Consider the following 18,299-nt stretch of genomic DNA (forward strand, 5'->3'; position numbering starts at 1 on the left):
ACATGCCCCGACTCCTGGGAGCTCCCAGAAGCCCTGGCTTTCCTTAGCCTTGAACCCCAACCTGGGGATTCCCGAGGGTGCCTCTCTGCATAGACCGAGCCAAGGTAGCCTTGACACTAAGTTCAAATCCAGTCCCCTTCTGCCTAACCATAACCCTGGAAGACTCAGTTTCCCTTTCAGACAAGGGTGTCCTAGGACCCCGGGGGCCCAAACGAGGCTGGAACAAGCGACGCCTTTGTCCTGAAGGCTGCCCGTGGTCCCCGCCAGAGTCGTGTCACCACAACCAGCACGCTGTGCAAAGCCTCAGTTTCCCCCTTTGCCCCTCCGCAGGCGAACACAGATGGCGCTGCCTAGTCGGGCAGGAAGGGGCCCCCGCCGGAGCGGAGGTGGGGAGCTGGCATGGGTGCCCCAGCAGCTGGGACTCTTGGCAGCCTGTGGCAGCCGGAGGCGGCTGGACACGCGCCCGGGCTCGGGTGGAGGACAGAGAGTCTGCGACAAAGTGGGGGACCCCGCTTACAGGAGGGGAACCCCGTGTGCACTTACCAGGCGCTTGCTGGATGCAACAACCACCTGCTCATCCCCAGCCTCCAGGACAGTCCCACTGCTGGCTTTCATCACTCTACAAATGCTGGCCACTCACCCAGGCCTTTACTCATACTGTGAAAACTCAGTCATCCTTAGACTTGTGACGTAGGTGTCATTGCTGAGTCCATTTTACAGATGGGGAAACTGAGGTCCAAGGAGGCAAAACAGTGTAGTAGACTGCCAGCCTGTCTCAGGAGGCCCCTGTTTAAAGTCTCCCCCTCTCCCCGTCCCCCCCACCTGGTGCCCCGGGGAAGGGCAAGGAGTGGCTATTCTGGGACGTGGCAGCGGGGCTATGATGGGGCGGGGCAAAAGTAGTAGTGGTTATGCTTGCCAGGGAGTGGCTATGATGGAGTGCAGCGGGAACAAAGCTGAAGACAGGGCTCGGTTATGCTTAGCAGGGGGTGACTATGCTGGGACGCGTTAGACAGAGCGCGACTGTGCCGGGACGAGGAAGGCAGGGGCATAGTTATTCCGGGGCGGGGCAAAAAGGGGGCGAGACCATACTCGGTGGGTGGACGTTGGGGCGTGGTTATTCTGGGGGAGCGCCTGGGAAGTTCTATTTCTCAGTGCAGTGCGGTAAAGCGGGAACTATCCAGATTCAAACACACTTTATTGGGCACTATCCTCCCCCCCGCATTCCCTTCCTAGTGTCCGTCCCTTTCCGCATTAGTTGGGGTCAGGAGGGCTCGGGGGTCGCTTCTGACGGCTCCTCGTTCTCGGCCACCCCCAGGGACGTGGTGCTGCTGCAGCGACGGCAGGGGACTGTACGGGCTAGCAGTTCAAGCCTGCGGGAGCGCAGCCGGGCCTGGATGGCCCAGATGGGCGGGCGGTGCCCGGGCAGGGGCGGATCGTCGCCGCCCACGCTGCTGTCCGTAGAGCCGTCGTGCGTGCTAGCCACCGACTGCTTGCACAGGGGGCATGAGCGCCGTGTGGCGCGAGAGAACCAGGGGTCGATACAGCGACAGTGATACGCATGCGCACACGGCAGGATCTTGAGCAGCTCTCCCTCTTCATAGTCGTCCAGGCAGATGGCGCACAGGTCGCTGAGGCGCGTGAACGTGCGCACCTGCGCCTTCTGACACGTCTGCGTTTTCACCGCAGTGCCCCGGCTCCCCCAACCCCGGACCCACGGCCACAGCTGCCTCAGCACGAACAGCGTGGACGCGGCCAGGGCCAGGGCTCGGGCGAGCGCCCAGGACGCAGCCACGACGGGGTGGCACTCGGGATCTGGACACGGCCCGCCGTGGGGCAGCAGCACGCGTGCTGGCCTGTCGCAGCGAACAGTCACCTCCAGGTCGTCGTACACGCTCAGCTGCCCTGGGGCCTCAGTGCTCGCTGAGGCTGTTGTGGCTCCAGCCGTCCGCAAGCGCCTCCCGGTGCGATCCCACGAGCAGCCCAGGGGCCGGACAAGCACGAAGGGGTCCAGTGAGCGGTTGTTGGGTTCAGGGCCCTCGATGGCAAGGCACACATCGGCCGGCCTGGCTACCAGTAGGCAGCTAGGTGCGCTCTGGAGGTCCAAGGGGACCCCAAGAAGCGCCGGGAGCTCCGAGAAGTCCACGGAGCTCAGGTTAACCTGCACATCCGCGGACGACGGGGACAGGACCAGCCAGAGGGCCACCAGGGCCACCGGGACTACTCGGGCCCACGCCGACCGATCCATGGCCGCTCCTACCTCCAGCTGTCGCATGCTGCCAAGTCCCATGAGGGACAGCACAGGAGACCCTCGGACATCTCCGGAGCCACCCGGGGAGCCGGTGGCCGGGTGGGAGCGGCGCCTGCTGTGGCCAGACTCAGGGCCTCAAGCGGAAGTGGCTCCTGGGGACAGCGCAGTCCGCATGGTGTCCAGGAGACCAGCTCTGAGGATGACACCTCAGGTTTCTAGAAGCTTCACATCTCTGTGACGTCATTGTTACGCATGCCCAAGACCACTCAGCTGTGCTGTGCATACTCCTAGCTGGTGGAATATTAGTAAACCCTGACTAAGGTCATTCCCAGAGGAGCCCATGGGATGTGCTCCATGTGACATCAGTTATGGGAAGGGGAAACTGAGTCTAACTTGGCATCCGGGCACAAGGGTAGAATTCAGGGACTTCAGGAACAGGAAAGGGGATTCCCTGCTGTTCTGTCCACAGCAAAGGTGCTCGCTCAGTCACCCCAGGGGGGGATGAACCTTGTCACCCTACTCCCAGGCCCCCTGTCAGCCCTGGGTTCATGTGACCACAGGGACCGCAGTGTCTCTACCTCAAAGGATAAACAACCCATGAATACAGGAGCTTCTGTTTTGGTGAGAGGACACACCCTCCCATTTGCACAGACTAAGAAGGAGCCCCCACTCTGGGCACCTTAGAGTCGGATCCTGATCCACTCTTCTGCTTTGACATTAGTGACCCGTCATCTCCTTTGCCAGGGACACTTTGCAGCTATGGAGAGTGGATGCTGCTACAATAGAGGACTGTTATTCTAGCCGGGAGCTCTTCAATAAAACTGAAACAAGGTGCTGCCTTCTGCCTCCCTCAAACTCGATGACTGGTTTCCCACTTACTGCGCCACCCTTGGGAAGGCCCTGCCCCCTCTGGCCCTTGCTCCCTGTCCTCTGTGGTAATTCTGTAATTCTGGGTATAGCAGAGTAGGGTGCGGGAGGAGCCATCTTTGGGGGGAAGCATGTGACCATGGCATAAGGACTCCTGACCAGGGTAGTATAGTTTGGTTAATGTCTGGTGCAGTTAGTGCTCCTGCCATAATCGGCTGTGATTGACGTTCAGAGACAACAGCATGCCCAGCCTCTGCTCAGGTGCAAAGGAAGCGGGACTCACTCCTTTTTCAGCATCACTGCCCTTCAGCCTTCCCAGTCAGCTCCGCAGGACTGTGAGGAGAGCCTGACGCAGTCTGATTATAATGAGGGAAGGCCAGTGCTTCTGTGTAGTTGGTTATCTGTTGTTTTTATGAGACAGGGTCTCACTATGTAGCCCTGGCTGTCCTAGAACTCACTGCGTAGCCTAGGCTGGCCCAGAACTCACAGCGATTCTCCTGCCTCTGCCTCCCTCCCAAGCGCTAGGGTTAAAAAAGCATGGGTCACTGGACCAGGTTTTCTCTGGCGTCATAGGGTCTATCCCAGAGATGGATGGACCGAGAGAAAGAGGGTGGGGTTTAGTGGGACAAACCTGTCACCCCAGCACTCAGGAAGCTGAGGCAGGGGCATTGCCTGGAGTTCATAGCCGGTGTGTATAGTCAAGCCCTCCCTGTGGCAGATAGAGAGGCAGAGAAAGGGGGTAAAGGAGTCTGGGGTTCCAGAAGCCCCTTCTCAAGGACACCCCCAACCTAGAGCCCCCCCTCCAGGCCCCACCCCTTTAAGGCACCACCACCTGCCAATGATCCTACCCACCCAGCAACAGCACCTGGGCCCTTTGCCCAAAGGTACTACTACCATGTGACTCCAGAGTTGGTGGGGTCTCATCTCTCCCAAGTGACTAACAAAGGTTCTCACCCACTCCGCCAGTGGAGAGCACATATTGAGCAACAACTACATAGCTGGTCCAAGGCCTGGGCCATGACACCTGTCAATCTCAGTATCATTGCTCTCTGCTTGGACTCTGAAACCCAGGCTGACCTTGAAGTCATAGCAATCCTCCTGCCTTACAGTCCTGCATACAAACCCAGGCTGAGGCTGACCTTGGAGTCCCTGGCCCTCTCCCCACCCTCTTACCTAGACAGAGTCTTAATCATTGGCTGGGCTGCCCTTCGAGGTTCAGGGACCTCAGTGCTGGGTGTGAATTCTAGGAATTCGAACCTAGGTTCCTGAACTTGGGCAGGAAGCACACAGTGGTGTGCAGGGGCATGTGTGTTTGCGTGTGCACTGATGCTAGGCAGAGCCAGGAAGAATGTGGAGATGATGGGAAATGGAGGCAGGATCAGCAGAGGGACTGAGTCCTCCCAGGGGGGGACAAACTGTTCCCAGAGTCCCTCTCATAATTCTTGGGAAGTGTGAACTCAGCATGTGCAAAGGTCTTGGAGTCCAGCCCAGCACCAGTACCACCAAGAAAAGGGCACAGAATTGCTTATACCAGCACTGGGAGAGCTGAGACAGGAGGATTGCTGAGAGTTCCAGACCAGTCTGGGCTGCAGATAAAAACCCTGTCTTAAAAAAAAAAAAAAAAAAAAAAAAAAAAACCAGGTGACTTGCTGGTAAGTGGAGACACAGCTGCTTGGCCATTTGGCCACCCTGCTGCGATGGGGTGGGGTGGGGTGGCAACCAAGCACGATATATATCCTGTAAGTTTAAAATTATTTCACAACAGAACAATTTTAAATGCAGAAATCTTTAGAGGAAAAAAAAAAAAAACCTGGGGGAAAGCAGCTGGAGAGAAGGGCGGGGATATAAGACTTGGAGTGAGGAGGGCAGAGGATGCGGCTGTCAATCAGAGGAAAAGATCAGGGAGTCACAGAGGTGACATTATCTTTGCCTGTTCTATTAGCCAGAAGCAAATCCACTCTTGCTCACACTCACAGGGAAGGAATGCAGGAATTGGGAGTCACTGTGCCACCGTGGGGTCTACAGACAAACGGAGGGTGGGGCTTCCAATGGACCTTGGCCCTGACTGGTACCTTAGGAGGGAAGATAGGACAGAGGAAGGAGACCAAGGAGTTGAGGAAGATGGGAAGTGGTGGGCAGGAGAGGATAGAGAAATTGACTCTATACTCTGTGGGTGGCCCACTTCCCCAAGTCACCCACCCCACAAGAAAGACCAACCGAGGAGTCTCCCGTGGGTGCCTAGCACAGACGTTCTCAGACTATGGGATGTTGGCAGTGGCAGGAGAATTTCTAAGGAGTCCTCAAGATGCTGTCACCAAGCACAAGAAAGGTGTAGGGTGACAAGTTCCATCCCTGCTTGAGATGCTGAGGAACATTGATCTCCTGGTGCTTAACAGAGAAGTAATAAACTGGGGCGTGGCTAGGAGAGAACACCCAGTGTGAGGCCAGGATGCAGCCTCAGGACCCAGGCTGAAGCAGGAGGATCAGGTGTTCCAGGCCAGACTGACCCTGCTACTCGTGTGTTTGTGCTTCAATGCTTTCCATCCACTTTCAGTGAGGTGTGATTATCTTCCTTGGCAAACACTTAGGGAAACTGAGGCAGGCACCACATAAGCAGCTTGGTGAACATGGTGCTGGTTAGGAGGTCAAATGTAAACAGAGGGTAGTACATGGTTCCTCTCTCACATCATTATGTCCAAGCTGAGTTTTGCAGTCCAAGACTGGAGGAGACCAAGTGGCCCTGCACCTCTTTCCACCTATGGGAGCTGGGAATGAGATGAAGCTCTAGCAGAGCTACATCCCCAGTCCCTCCTCCCCCCCACCCCACCCCTGCACTGCGGAATTCTGGGCAGTGCTCCACCCTGATCACGCTCCCCCTACCCCGACCCCAGGGAGTGCTGCTGGAGGATTGGGGTCAGCTGGTCTCCGAACAAAGCTGGAGGAAGCATTCTTCCCCTCGCCCGGCAGGACCCTCTGGGAAAGGCGCCAATTAAGAGCAAATCAATTAAGCAAACTCTGCTCTGGCTTAGCCCTTAACACTGTGCCCTCAGCCTCCCTAACTGGAAACAAATGCATTTGTGGTCAGAGTTGAGGGGGCATCCGGACTCTCCAGACTGAACTCTCACTGGCCCCAGGGACATGGAGCCAGTTACCTGATCCAACGGAGTGGAGGGGGAACCTGTGAGGAAACACTGTGGAAGAGCCAGTCTGTTCCTGAGGACCAGCTACAGTGTGACAGGAGTGTGAGCAGCGCTGTGGGAAAAGAAGGCTATAATTTGCCCATTTTACATGTCAATCAAGAGCCCGAAGTAGCTGTAGCTTTGTGGCATGCTGTCTGGGCGATCTGATATTTGAAAAAGGAAAGATGGAAATTCAAGCTCCCTGTGTGGGGCTCAAAACCCACAGCCATCTCTCTCCAGGGTCTCTGCAGGGTACCTGGACCACAGCAAACTCAGGAGTCACTATGTCATGGACTTCCCAATTACAACCTTATCAACATGGATAGCTTCTGCATAACAATTATTTGACACAGCTATATCCACACTGCGACATACCCAAAGACATTGACAGACTCTTGCAACAGTACTTGTGTTCCAGTGAAATCCAACTGGCCTGAGGCTATGAGAACAAGTGCAGGCTCATGATTGTATGCCAAATAGATGTAGCAAGGGTTTGTTACCCAGCAGGAACTGACTGTTACATGTATACACCTTAAGACTGCGTTTCCTGGCTTCTGAGATAGTTAAATTACAAGGGACTTCAGGACTGGATGTGGTCAACAGGAAATGACCTGTGTCACTTGCATGTTAAAGTTCTGGAGTCAAGTGCTATGGGCCAGACCAAAGCACCATGATGAGCATGCTTGTGTGCATAAGAAAGGATCCCGTGCTGTTAGCCTTGGACACATGAGCCAGTTTGTTACTAATTGGAGATGGGATCTTGTGGCTCAGGACAATCCTCCTACCTCAGTCTCCTGAGTGTCAGGATGATGCCAGAACACCAGCATGGCAGCCATGATGCTGTCTTCTCCACATACTGCACACCTTATCCCGACACACTGACACTAGCACTAACTACATTTTACAGAAGGAAGACTTGGGGGGAATCCAAAGAAGACAGAGGCTCCCCCAGAATCGCTCTATTGAGTCCCTGTCCCAAGGCTTGGAGCCGACACCCAGCACCCTGCCACCAGTCCAAACTCAAGCTAACCAAGGCCACTTGGTCCCAGCCCAGCTCCAGGGGAACCTGTTTGGTAAAAAGTCTTCTCACGTGCCCCTGTCAACAGAAGGATGACTGCCGAGCCCTTGACTTGGGTAATTAGGAGCATTCTGAGACGCCCTGCTTGATTAAAAGCACATCATCCCTTCAGAATAAAAATCGAGGAGCAAATTGCTTTTGTTGCCACCACGATGCTATTTTAAACCCACTCTGCTCATGAACTAATAAAGCCCGTCATTCGGCTGTCACACTGTGCCCTGGACCAGCCATTTGCATAGCTCCTACATGCCTGTTGAGTGCCACCACTGTCCCCTGCATCACCACAGCCTGGAGGGGCCCTGTCAGACTGTCACACCCAGAGAGACCCTCACTAGCCTCAAGGTGACCCTCAAATCTGCTCTGGAACTGAAGAGGCAGCTAAGCAGGGGGAGTGTCTGGCATGCAAGTGTGAGGCCCAAAGTGTGAATCGCCAGCACCCACATTTAAAAAGGTGCCCTTTGTGATCCCAGTGCTGTGGTCAGAGAGTTGAGCATCCTTGGGGCTCACTAGCCATCTAGCTTAGCCAACTTGGTGACTGCCAGGTTAAGTTAGACCTTGTCTCAAAAAATAAATAAAAATAAAACAACCCACATGTAGTTAACAACTTAGGAAGACACCAGATAATGACATCTGGTTTGTGGTCCCATTCAGGTATACCCCATATGGAAGTGCTCCCCAAGGCATAGGCCGAGTCCTCCCTCATCACCAGTCTTTGTCTCCACCTCCTAACCTCCTCCCTTTCTCTTGTTCTCTCTTCCTACACCTCCTAGCCCCATGTACCTCACAGCAGCTGGTCCCCACACTCAACTTCACTGCGACCTGTGTCTCTGGGAATCTACCACACTCCTGACTCACTCCACAAGCTACCATTCAGGCTTCTCAGAGACTCTAGGCTGAAGTTGCCTCTTCCTTCAGACTACACCCTGATCAGTCTACCTGTCTGTGCTGTTTATGCCTGCTTCTGTGCCAGATGAAGCCTGTGGGAAGGTGGGACAGAAATGATCTGTTCACAGAGGTGTGGTCAAAGCCAATACTGATGACACAAACATACAGGGACATGCTAAAAGATGGATGGCACATGGCTGAGTTCATGGATGGATGAATGGGGAGGTAGATAGGTGGGTAAATGTATGGCAAAGTGGGTGCCAGGCTGGAAGGATTGCTGGATGGGTGGATAGGTATGTGGATGTATGGATGGGTGGATAGATAGATGGATGGATGGGTGGAAGGCAGAGGGTGAATGGATTGGTAAATGAATGGGTGGGTGGATGTATGGATATATAAATGAAGAGGTACATGGATGGATGTGTGAGTGAATGGATGGATGGGAGAATGGATGGATGGATGGATGGATGGATTGACGGATAGAGTGAGTGGATGGATGGATGGATGGATGGAAAGATGTGTGGGTATGTGGATGTATATGTGGGTGGGTATGTGAATGTATGGGTGGGTGGAAGGATGAATGGATGGGTGAGTAAATGGGTATGTGGATTGATGGGAGGATGGGTGGGTGGATGGATGGAAGCATGCATGAGTGGATGCATGGATGGGTGAGTGGAATGGTGAATGAATGAATGAAAGAATAGGTGAATGTATGGATGGGTAAGTGGATGGATAGATGAGAGGATGGATAGATGGGTGAGTGGATGGATTGATGGATGATGGGTAGATAGATGGGTGGAGAGAACAATGGATGGATGGTTGGGTGGATAGATGGGTGGTTAAGTGGAAAGGAAGATGTATATATGGATGGATGGAGAGTGTAGATGGATGGATGGATGGATAGGTAGATGGACAAATGGATAGGTGGGGCAATAGATAGATGGGTGAATGAATGGGAAGGTAGATGGGTGGATGGATGAATGTATTGGTGGATGAATGTATGGGTAGGTGGGTGGATGGATGGGCAAATGGGTGGAAGAGTTGTTGGATGAATGGATGGAAAGATTGTTGGGTGCTTGGAATGACAGATGGATGGGTGAGTAGATGGATAGATGAATAGGTGGACAGGTGGGTAGATGTGTAGATAGGTCATGAATGAATAAATGGGTTGGTGGATGAACAGATGGATAGGTGGGTAGTTGCATAAATGGCAAGGTGGATGGATGGATGGGTGGGTGGATGGATGGTAGTGGAATCAGTGCATGAGTGGATGTGTGGATAAATGGTAGTGTAGTGTATGGATAGTTGGATGGAATGATGGGTGGATGGAGGGATGAAGGGAGGGAGAGGTGGGTGGGTGGCTGAATAGCTAGATTGATGGCTGGATGGATAAGAGGGTTGATAGATTGATAGATGGATGGGTAGATGGGGTAGACATATGAGAAGATAAGTAGATAAATGGAGGAGTAGGTGGATGGACAGATAGATGGCTGGGTAGATGGATGTATGGGTGGGGATATTGGAGTATTGGTGTTTGGTGGATGGGTATGCATGTATGTATTATTGATGGGTGGGTGGATGGATGGATGGGTAGACGTGTGGAAAGATTGGTGATGGGTGGATGGTTAGATGGGGGATCAATAGAAGAGTAGATGCATGGGTGGATTGGTAGATAGATGGATAAATGGGTGTGTGAGTGTACAGATGAATGGGTGTGTAGACTGATGGATGAGTGGGTAAATGGGTGGGTAGGCTGGTTGATGAATGTGTGAGTGAGTAATTGGGTGGATAGATATGTGATCAGATGGGTGGATTGATAGATGGATGGGTGGATAGATGATGGATGGATGGATGGGGGATGAGTGAATAGATGGGTAAAAGGATGGGCGAATACATGGGTACGTGGATACATGGTTGGTTGTATGGTATATGTGTGGATAGATGGGTGGGTGGTAATCTCATTGGATATGTGGGTGGATGGACTGACGGTTGGATAGGTAGTGGATGGATAAATGAAAGGGTAGATGGATGGGTGGAAATATGGGTAGATGGGTGGGTGGGTAGATACACAGATGATGTATGGGTGGGTGGAGGGGTAGGTGGAAGGCTACTAGATTGGATGGGTGTGTGGGTGAGTGGGCAGATAGGTGTATAGGTGAAAGCCTTGATGGATAGACATGTTGATAGGTGTGTGGATGGGTGGATGGGTGGGTGCATTTGTGGATAGATGGATGAGTGGATGGGTAAGTGAATGAACAGATTGATGGGTGGATAGTTGATTGGATAGGTAGATGGGTGGTAATTTGGATGGGTGGATGGATGAGTAAGTAGGTGGGTGGATGGGTAGTATATGGATGGATGGGCAGATGGACAGATGGATGGGTGGGTGGATGCATTGTAATGGAGTGGGTGAATGAGTGGATGGGTGGATAGATGGATGGAATGATGAGTGGATGAAAGGGTATATAGATGTGTGGAAAAGGAATGGGTGGATGGCTAAATGGCTGGATTGATGGCTGGATGGGTGAATGGATGGGTGCCTGGTTTTCTGGGTGATTGAATATAGGATGGGGTGAATAGGAGGTATGGGTGGATATATGATTCGATGAATTGGGTGGATAGTAAGGATTGATGTGTGGAGGGGTAAATGTATGAATGAATGGGTGGATGGATGAATGGACAGATGCATGACTAGATGAGTGGATGGGGGATTGATGGGTTGTTGGTGGTTTGGTGAATAGGGTATGGATGGATCATTGATGTGTGGGTGGAATGATAGATGGATGAATGTGTAGATGGAAGGACAGGTGGATGGTTGGATGGGTGGTGGGATGGTGGATGGATGGATATTTAGATGGATGGGTGAATGTGTGAAAGGTTGTTGATGGATAGATGATTAGAAGAATGAATGAATCAATAAATGAGTAATTGGATGAGCAGATGGATGAATGGGTGGGTGAATGAATGAATGGATGAATAGATAGAAGGATGGATAAGTAGGTAGATGAATGGATATTTGGAGAAATGAGGGAAAGAATAGGTGGATGGATGAATGATCAACAGATGGGTGACTGACTGGATAGGTGGGTAGATGAATGGTTGGATGGTTGTGTTATTTGTGTATGAATTAATGGATGGATGGATGGATGGTTGTATGCATGGGAGGATGAATGAAATGATGGATGGATAGATGGATGGATGGATGGATGGATGGAATGATGGGTGGGTGAATGAGTATTTGGTGGGTAGATAGGTAGGTGTGTAGGTGGATGGGTGGGTGTGTGGTGGAATAATAGGTGGTTAGGAGAGTGGACACATGGATGGGTGGATAGTTGTGTAGATGTATGAAAGGTTGTTGGGTGAACATGGAGGATGGGTGGATAGGTGAATGGGTGGATGGATGGTTGGGTGGATACTTAGTAGTTGGATTGAAAAATGGATGGATGTGTTATGAATTAATGGATAAGTGGGTTCATTAGTGAGTGGGTAGATGGATGAATGAATGGGTGGGTGGATAGAAGATGGAGGGATTGATGGATGGAAGGGTGAGCTGGTGGATGAGTAGATAGATGGGTGGAAGGATGGATGGTGAATGGATGGATAGATGGTTAGGTGGATGAATGGATAGATGGATGGGTAGATGGATTGGTGAGTGGATGAGTGAGTATGAATAGGTGGATAGATGTTGGGAGGATGGGGGTGGGTGTGGATGGATGGATGGAGGGACTGATGAATGGATGGAAGGGTGGGTTGGTGGATGAGTAGATAGATGGGTAGAAGAATGGATGGTAAATGGATGGATAGATGGTTGGGTGGATGGATAGGTAGATGGGTGGGTGGGTGGATTGGCAGGTTAGTAGTTTGGAGGATAGTTGCATGAGGAGTGGATGGATGGGTAGATGGGTAGGTGGATGGTGAAAGGATGGGTCCAGTGACCATGTCAGAGGAGGAGCAGATGGCAATTTACTTTAGGGGATTGGCCCACCAGGAAATAAAACCCTGATGGGTGAATCTCCAATAGGTAAAACTCCAAGATCCTAGGCCCCAGAATGTCTCTTGCTACTGCTGTGTCTTTATATGATTACTGCTGTCATTTTTCTCTGGTATCTGGCATAGTGTGCATGGGTGTGGGGAGATCCCATTGCCCTTAATGCAGTATGATCATGTCTTGGATCTCATTCTACTGGCATTTTTACCTGTAGATTATTATGAAGATGATTTCCTCCTAAGCTGTATTGTTTAACCAAAGCAATGATTTTATGCAATAATAGTGTTAATTTAAAAAGGTTTTTGGTGATTTTGAGATAAATAATAAAATAATTGGTCCTCCCTTTGTAACTGCAAAATGTAGCCTTCCAGCAAAAGAACTGGCTAAGAAAAATACCTTGCTTGCTCACACTCTGTTAATCTGTAACAAGTTGTTTGGACATGAAAGTATATGTGTTGTTGGGACAACTTATTTACCATCTATAATACATATTTAATCACATAACTGATATAGAAAACATGATTTTTTTTTACTTGTTGTATTCATTGTAATCACCTTTGAAAAATAGAATGTAACCACATTGTAATGTTTATATTGATTGAAAGATTCTACTGGGGTATATAAGGTATTAGGAAAAAAATAGAAGTAAATAATTAAGAATGAGAGAAGGTATACCAAGAAAGATGTAGAGGAAAAAGGAGAAAAAGAAGAATAAAAGGAAACCATCAAGAAAGTATATGAGTGTCTTTCCAATTATACCACTTATATAAAAAAGACAATATGCTGACTCCACGGATCTCTTTTGAGCCCTGCGCTGTTAGATGTTACAGTGGTTGATGGGTGAGTGGATGGGTGGATAGATGGATGGGTGGGTGGAAGGACTGGTGACCAGTGGATGGATGGATGGGTGCATGGATTAGTGGGTGGGTGGATGGGTGGGTAGATGGGCACATAAGTGTGTAGATGGGCTTATGGATGGGTAGATGGATGCATGGATGGATAAGAGGGTGGATGAGTGATGGCTGGATAAATGAGGGGAAGGATGGATTGTCAATGAATAGGTGGGTAGATAGGTGAATGGATGGTTGGGTGATTGGGTAGATTAGTAGGAATAGGCAGATTTTTCTTTGGGCTACCAGCTCACAAATAATGACATATTGTTAATTATGAAAGTTCAGCCTATAGCTTAGGCTTGTACCTAACTAGTTTTTTTTTTTTTTTTTTTTTGAGACATGGTTTCTCTGTATTACTTTGGAACCTGTCCTGGAACTAGCTCTGTAGACCATGCTGGCCGTGAACTCACAGAGATCCGCCTGCTTCTGCCTCCTGAGTGCTGTGAGTAAAGATGTGTGCTACCAATGTCCTGCTCTAACTAGTTCTTATAACTTAAACACATGTCACAGCCAGTCCTGTCAAAATTTTGTTACTAAAAATTTTCTTCCTACAGGATCCCATGGAGCAATCATTGTCCCAGTTCAGCAGGAAGTAATCTTAAGATAACAATGCCCCTTTTCCCTACTCTAGACCTTTGGGATAATATTCATCTTCTTAGGGTTGGGTATGGAAGGTGATGCTTAGACTCAGGTATCTCTTTTAGACAGGGATATGGTATGGTTGGGAAAGGTATGGTTTAGATGGGATATAGGTAGATTAGCCTATCTTTTTATGAATTATTTTAGTAATAGTGAGATATTAGTATCATACAGCTTACATGGTTATAGATTCTTATATGTGGTAACCTATGTAAAATTAAGTTTAGTCCCTTCCCAGAATTGTATTTAAACTGTATATTTTGTCATATTGTGAAAATCTCTCCAGTTATGTTTTTACACAATATTCTTACCACATTCTATGTATGTATACTTTTACTTATGTTCAAGTCAATTTTGTATATTGATACAATTTAGGGTATTTTTTATCATGCTGCACTTTATAGTTCTATGTCTGGTCTAGACATTTCTACTCTACCTCTGCCTTAGGGAATTACATGTATATGCGTACATAGTTACATTCTTTAGGTATTTGTCCCTGCTTTACTCAGGGAAGTTTCAATCATTGTTATAGCTAGGTTCCTATGTTTCCTATACCTATAAGATTAGTCAGAAATAGATGCTTAATCTTCAAAGACTTCATAGACCTACAGAACATGGCATTTAAATGTTTTAATATTAGTACTTTGTTGACATGAGACACTATCGCTCCTAACAGCACCATACATCTTTCCGAAAAATGTTGGACACTGATGTCACTCCTTCTGGAGTCCATTCTTGCTTCAACTATGGCCTCTTGAGCAAAGAACTGCCCCCACCTTGACCACTGATTTGGACATGAAGTCCTATGTGCTTGCAGGAGACAAACATAGAAGACTGCTGAACCCTGCCAAGTCAGGGTAAGACAGCCTTTTTACCTCCCTGCTTTATTGTGGTCTGTCAGGTCCTCTAGGCCTTAGCCAAAACTGGCTGTACCAATGTTGTTGTGAGACCTTGGGTGACTGTCCAGGTAGCATGCTGCCTCTGTCCTTGCTGCACCTTTTGGAAGTTGCCCATCCGCACTTCCTGCCTACCCTAGTATTATTATTTTCCTTCTCAGGTCTTTGATGAGGTTGAAGATTAAATTATCACAACTATTATTCTCTCTTCCTAGTTAAATATATTAGGTACCAGATTAGGTATAATATAAGCTTTCCAGATTAGGACAACTCTATTGTAAACCCCCATTTCGACTTTACCCTAGGACTAGATAGTTAGGTCTTAAGTTTGTGTGTTCTCGATTTTCCTTTTCTTAGAGCACACTTGTTATTCACTATTTTGTATATAGTTTGTGTATCTAGCCCAAATCTTTTCTTTAGACTAAAAGGGGAATTGTAGTGAGATATTCATCTTGTCCACACCTGTGGCATAGACATGCCCATTGGCGGTGGAGACAGGGCCGGACGTGACCTGGGGGAACTAAGGCTGAGGAGGGGGCTGGGGGACAGGAGCACATCGGGAGGCATCATTGGGACCAGAAACCTGCTGGTATTCATCTGTCTATGTTGTGAGTTATTTCTCCCTGAATAAACATCTACTTGGCCTATTTGTTCCTCCTGATCCTTATTAAACATCAATACCCATATTTTTAAAATCTATGTTCTTTTATGTGGTTCAGCTACCTTTACTATGTACTGCCCATCCTGCTTACTCTGCATCTGGCTGGTGACTCTCTCAGTCCTCTCTGTCCCCAGAAGTCCTGCCTAACCTCTTTCTGCCTAGCTTAATGGCCATTCAGCTCTGTATTTACACCAATCACAGTGACACATCTTCACACAGTGTAAAGAAATACTCCACAACAGAAAGGTGGATGTGTAGTTGGACAGTGAGGTCAGTGGATGGCTGGATGGATAGATGAATGGATGGTTAAGTAGATGGATGGGTGCATGGATGGGTAGATGTGTTTATGGATGGATAAGAGGATGGATGAGTGGATGGTTAGATAAATGAGAGGAGAGATGACTGGATGGATGGATGATCAATGGATGTGTGGCTGAATGGATGAGTGGATAGATGGGGAAGGAGGGTTGAATTGCTAGGTAGATAGGTTAATGGATGGGTGAGTGGATGGATGAATCCATGAATGGTTGGATGAGTGGGTGGGTGGATGGATGAGTATATTAGTGGAAGTATGGATGGATGGGTGGAATGACGGGTGGATGAATGGTTGTATGGTTGAGTAGATGGATGGATATGTGTCACTGTGGGGCAGACTTTGAGGTCTCTTTTGCTCAAGCTTCCCTCAGTGTGACATCTAGTTGACTTTCTGTTGCCTCTGAGCCAAGTAGTAGGACTCTCAGCTCCAGCATCATGTCTGCCTGCATGCTACCGTGCTCCTTGCTATGATGATAATGGACAGAACTTCTGAAACTGTAAGCTACTACCTCAATTAAATGTTTTCTTTGTAAAAGTTGCTGTAGTCATGGTGTTTCTTCACAGCAATAAAAAAACGCTGTAACTAAGACAGATGGATAGGTGAATGGAGGGATGTATGGATGGGTAGATATGTAGAAATATGGGTAGGTGAGTGGAGGAATAGATGGATGAATGGGTGGGTGCTTGAATGGATGTATGGGTGGTTTGGTGGGTGCATAATGATAGATGAATGGGTAGATGGATCAATGGATTGATGAAAGGATGATGTGGGATGTCCTTCTGTATGCTCTGAATATGTATTGCTTTTATTGGTTGATAAATAAAGTTGATTTGGCCAATAGCCAGACAGAATAGAGCCAGGCAAGAAATCTAAATAAAGATATGGAGAGAAAAAAGGCAGAGTTGGGGAGACACCATGTAGTTACTGGAGAAGCAAATGAGAGGTAAGAAGCCATGAGTACTGTGGTAAAATATAAACTAAATGGGTTAATTTAATTGTGAGAGCTAGTCAGCAATATACCTGAGCTATTGGGCAAACAATTACAATTAATATTAAGTCTCTGTGTGTATATTTTGGAACTGGCAGGCAGGAGACAAACCTCTATTTACAGAAGAATGAATGAATGATTTGATGAGTGGATGGACATGTTGATGACTGTATGGAAAGGTGGATGAGTGGGTGGATAGTTTGATCGGTGATGATTGATGGAAGGATTGATGGGTGAATGTTTGCATAGGTGGTGGATGAATATATGGGTAGGTGGATGAACAGATGGATGTGTGGGTAGTTGGATAGTGAGATGAATTGGTGGGTAATTGGATGGACAGTTGGGTGGGTGGGTGAATGGATGGGTAGGTGGAAGGGTGGATGGATGATTGGAAGGATGGATTGATAGATGGATAGTTGGAAGGGTTGTTAATGGATAGATGGATAGATTCATGCATGCTTGGATCAATGGATTGTGGAATGTTCAGTGGGTGGATGGACATGTTGATGCATGGCTGGGTGGATGGCTGATGGATGCCTGAATGTGCAGTATATAAATGGATAGATAGGTAGATGTATAGATGGATGGGATGGGTGGGTAGTTGGATGGATAGGTAGGTGGATGGATGGATTGACACATAAATGGATGGGTGGATATATGGATGGATATGCAGATAGACAGATGAGTAAATGCATGGATGGGGAGGTGGGTGGGTAGAATGATGGATGAATAGATGTGTGAGTAGATGAACAGATGGATGGTGAGGAGATTGATGTCAGTGGGTGTGTGGGTGAATGGACCGATGGATGGATAGGTGGATGGATGTGTGGGTGGATGCATTGGGAGTGGAAGATGAGTGGGTGGGGATGGATGTATGGATTGATGGATGGGTGGGTGTGTTGATGGATGGATATGTGAATGGGTTAATGGCTGGATTGTAGACTGGATGGATAGGTGGGTAGATGGGTGGATGGACAGATGGATGGATGGGTGATTGGGTGTGTGGATTCACAGGTTGGTGCTTTGGTGGATGGGTGGGTGGATGGATGGATGGATGGGGTGGATGAATGGATACATGGATGGGTGGATATGTGGGTTGATAGGTGGATCAGTGAGTGTCAAAATCAAGAAAGAGCTCAGTATCTTATAGAACTACAGTTACATCCTGTCTCCAGTATAAATTCAGTTCAGTCATTATGTAACTGTCCTCAATTACAGATTCCCCTTTATTTGGTTCCCATGTCTTTCTCTGAGGTCTGCCATATTTTAAAATGTTTAAATTGTCTCCACGGGTGAAAAAAATGAATGAAGCCCTTTACAATAATGAGTCAAGATTTTAAAACATGGACATGCTTTAACTGAACAAAATTATGTCAAGGAATCAATTTCCTGCCAGTTCATTTAGGAATGATGGTTCCAGCTGGCAGAGTATTGGCATGGATCTGGCTAACCCTAGGGTCACCGGCACCCTCTAGAGCCCAGGATGCCCCACACATGTGGATTGATTTGACCTCCACTTAGTGACTGCCTGTGTGAGTGATGTCTGTGAGTCCGGACTGAAATACTAAAGTATTTCAGATACTTTGGTAACTCCTGGGGAGCCAGGTCCATGTTGCTCATCTTTCAACTACAGAAAACCGAGGCCCAGAGACCTCCCACAA

At 48.6% G+C, this 18,299-nt stretch overlaps 1 protein-coding gene across 1 annotated transcript; it reads right to left on the reverse strand.

Annotated features, from left to right (window-relative positions):
• Positions 1-1,178: 1,178 nt before the first annotated feature.
• Znrf4 (zinc and ring finger 4) lies at positions 1,179-2,460 on the reverse strand. The gene has a single exon (XM_051177604.1). The coding sequence runs from the start codon at positions 2,285-2,287 to the stop codon at positions 1,262-1,264; it is 1,026 nt and encodes a 341-aa protein (XP_051033561.1). The 5' UTR covers positions 2,288-2,460; the 3' UTR covers positions 1,179-1,261.
• Positions 2,461-18,299: the final 15,839 nt, after the last annotated feature.

The sequence above is a fragment of the Phodopus roborovskii genome, unplaced genomic scaffold (assembly GCF_943737965.1).
Source record: "Phodopus roborovskii unplaced genomic scaffold, PHOROB, whole genome shotgun sequence".
Lineage (NCBI taxonomy): Eukaryota > Metazoa > Chordata > Mammalia > Rodentia > Cricetidae > Phodopus > Phodopus roborovskii.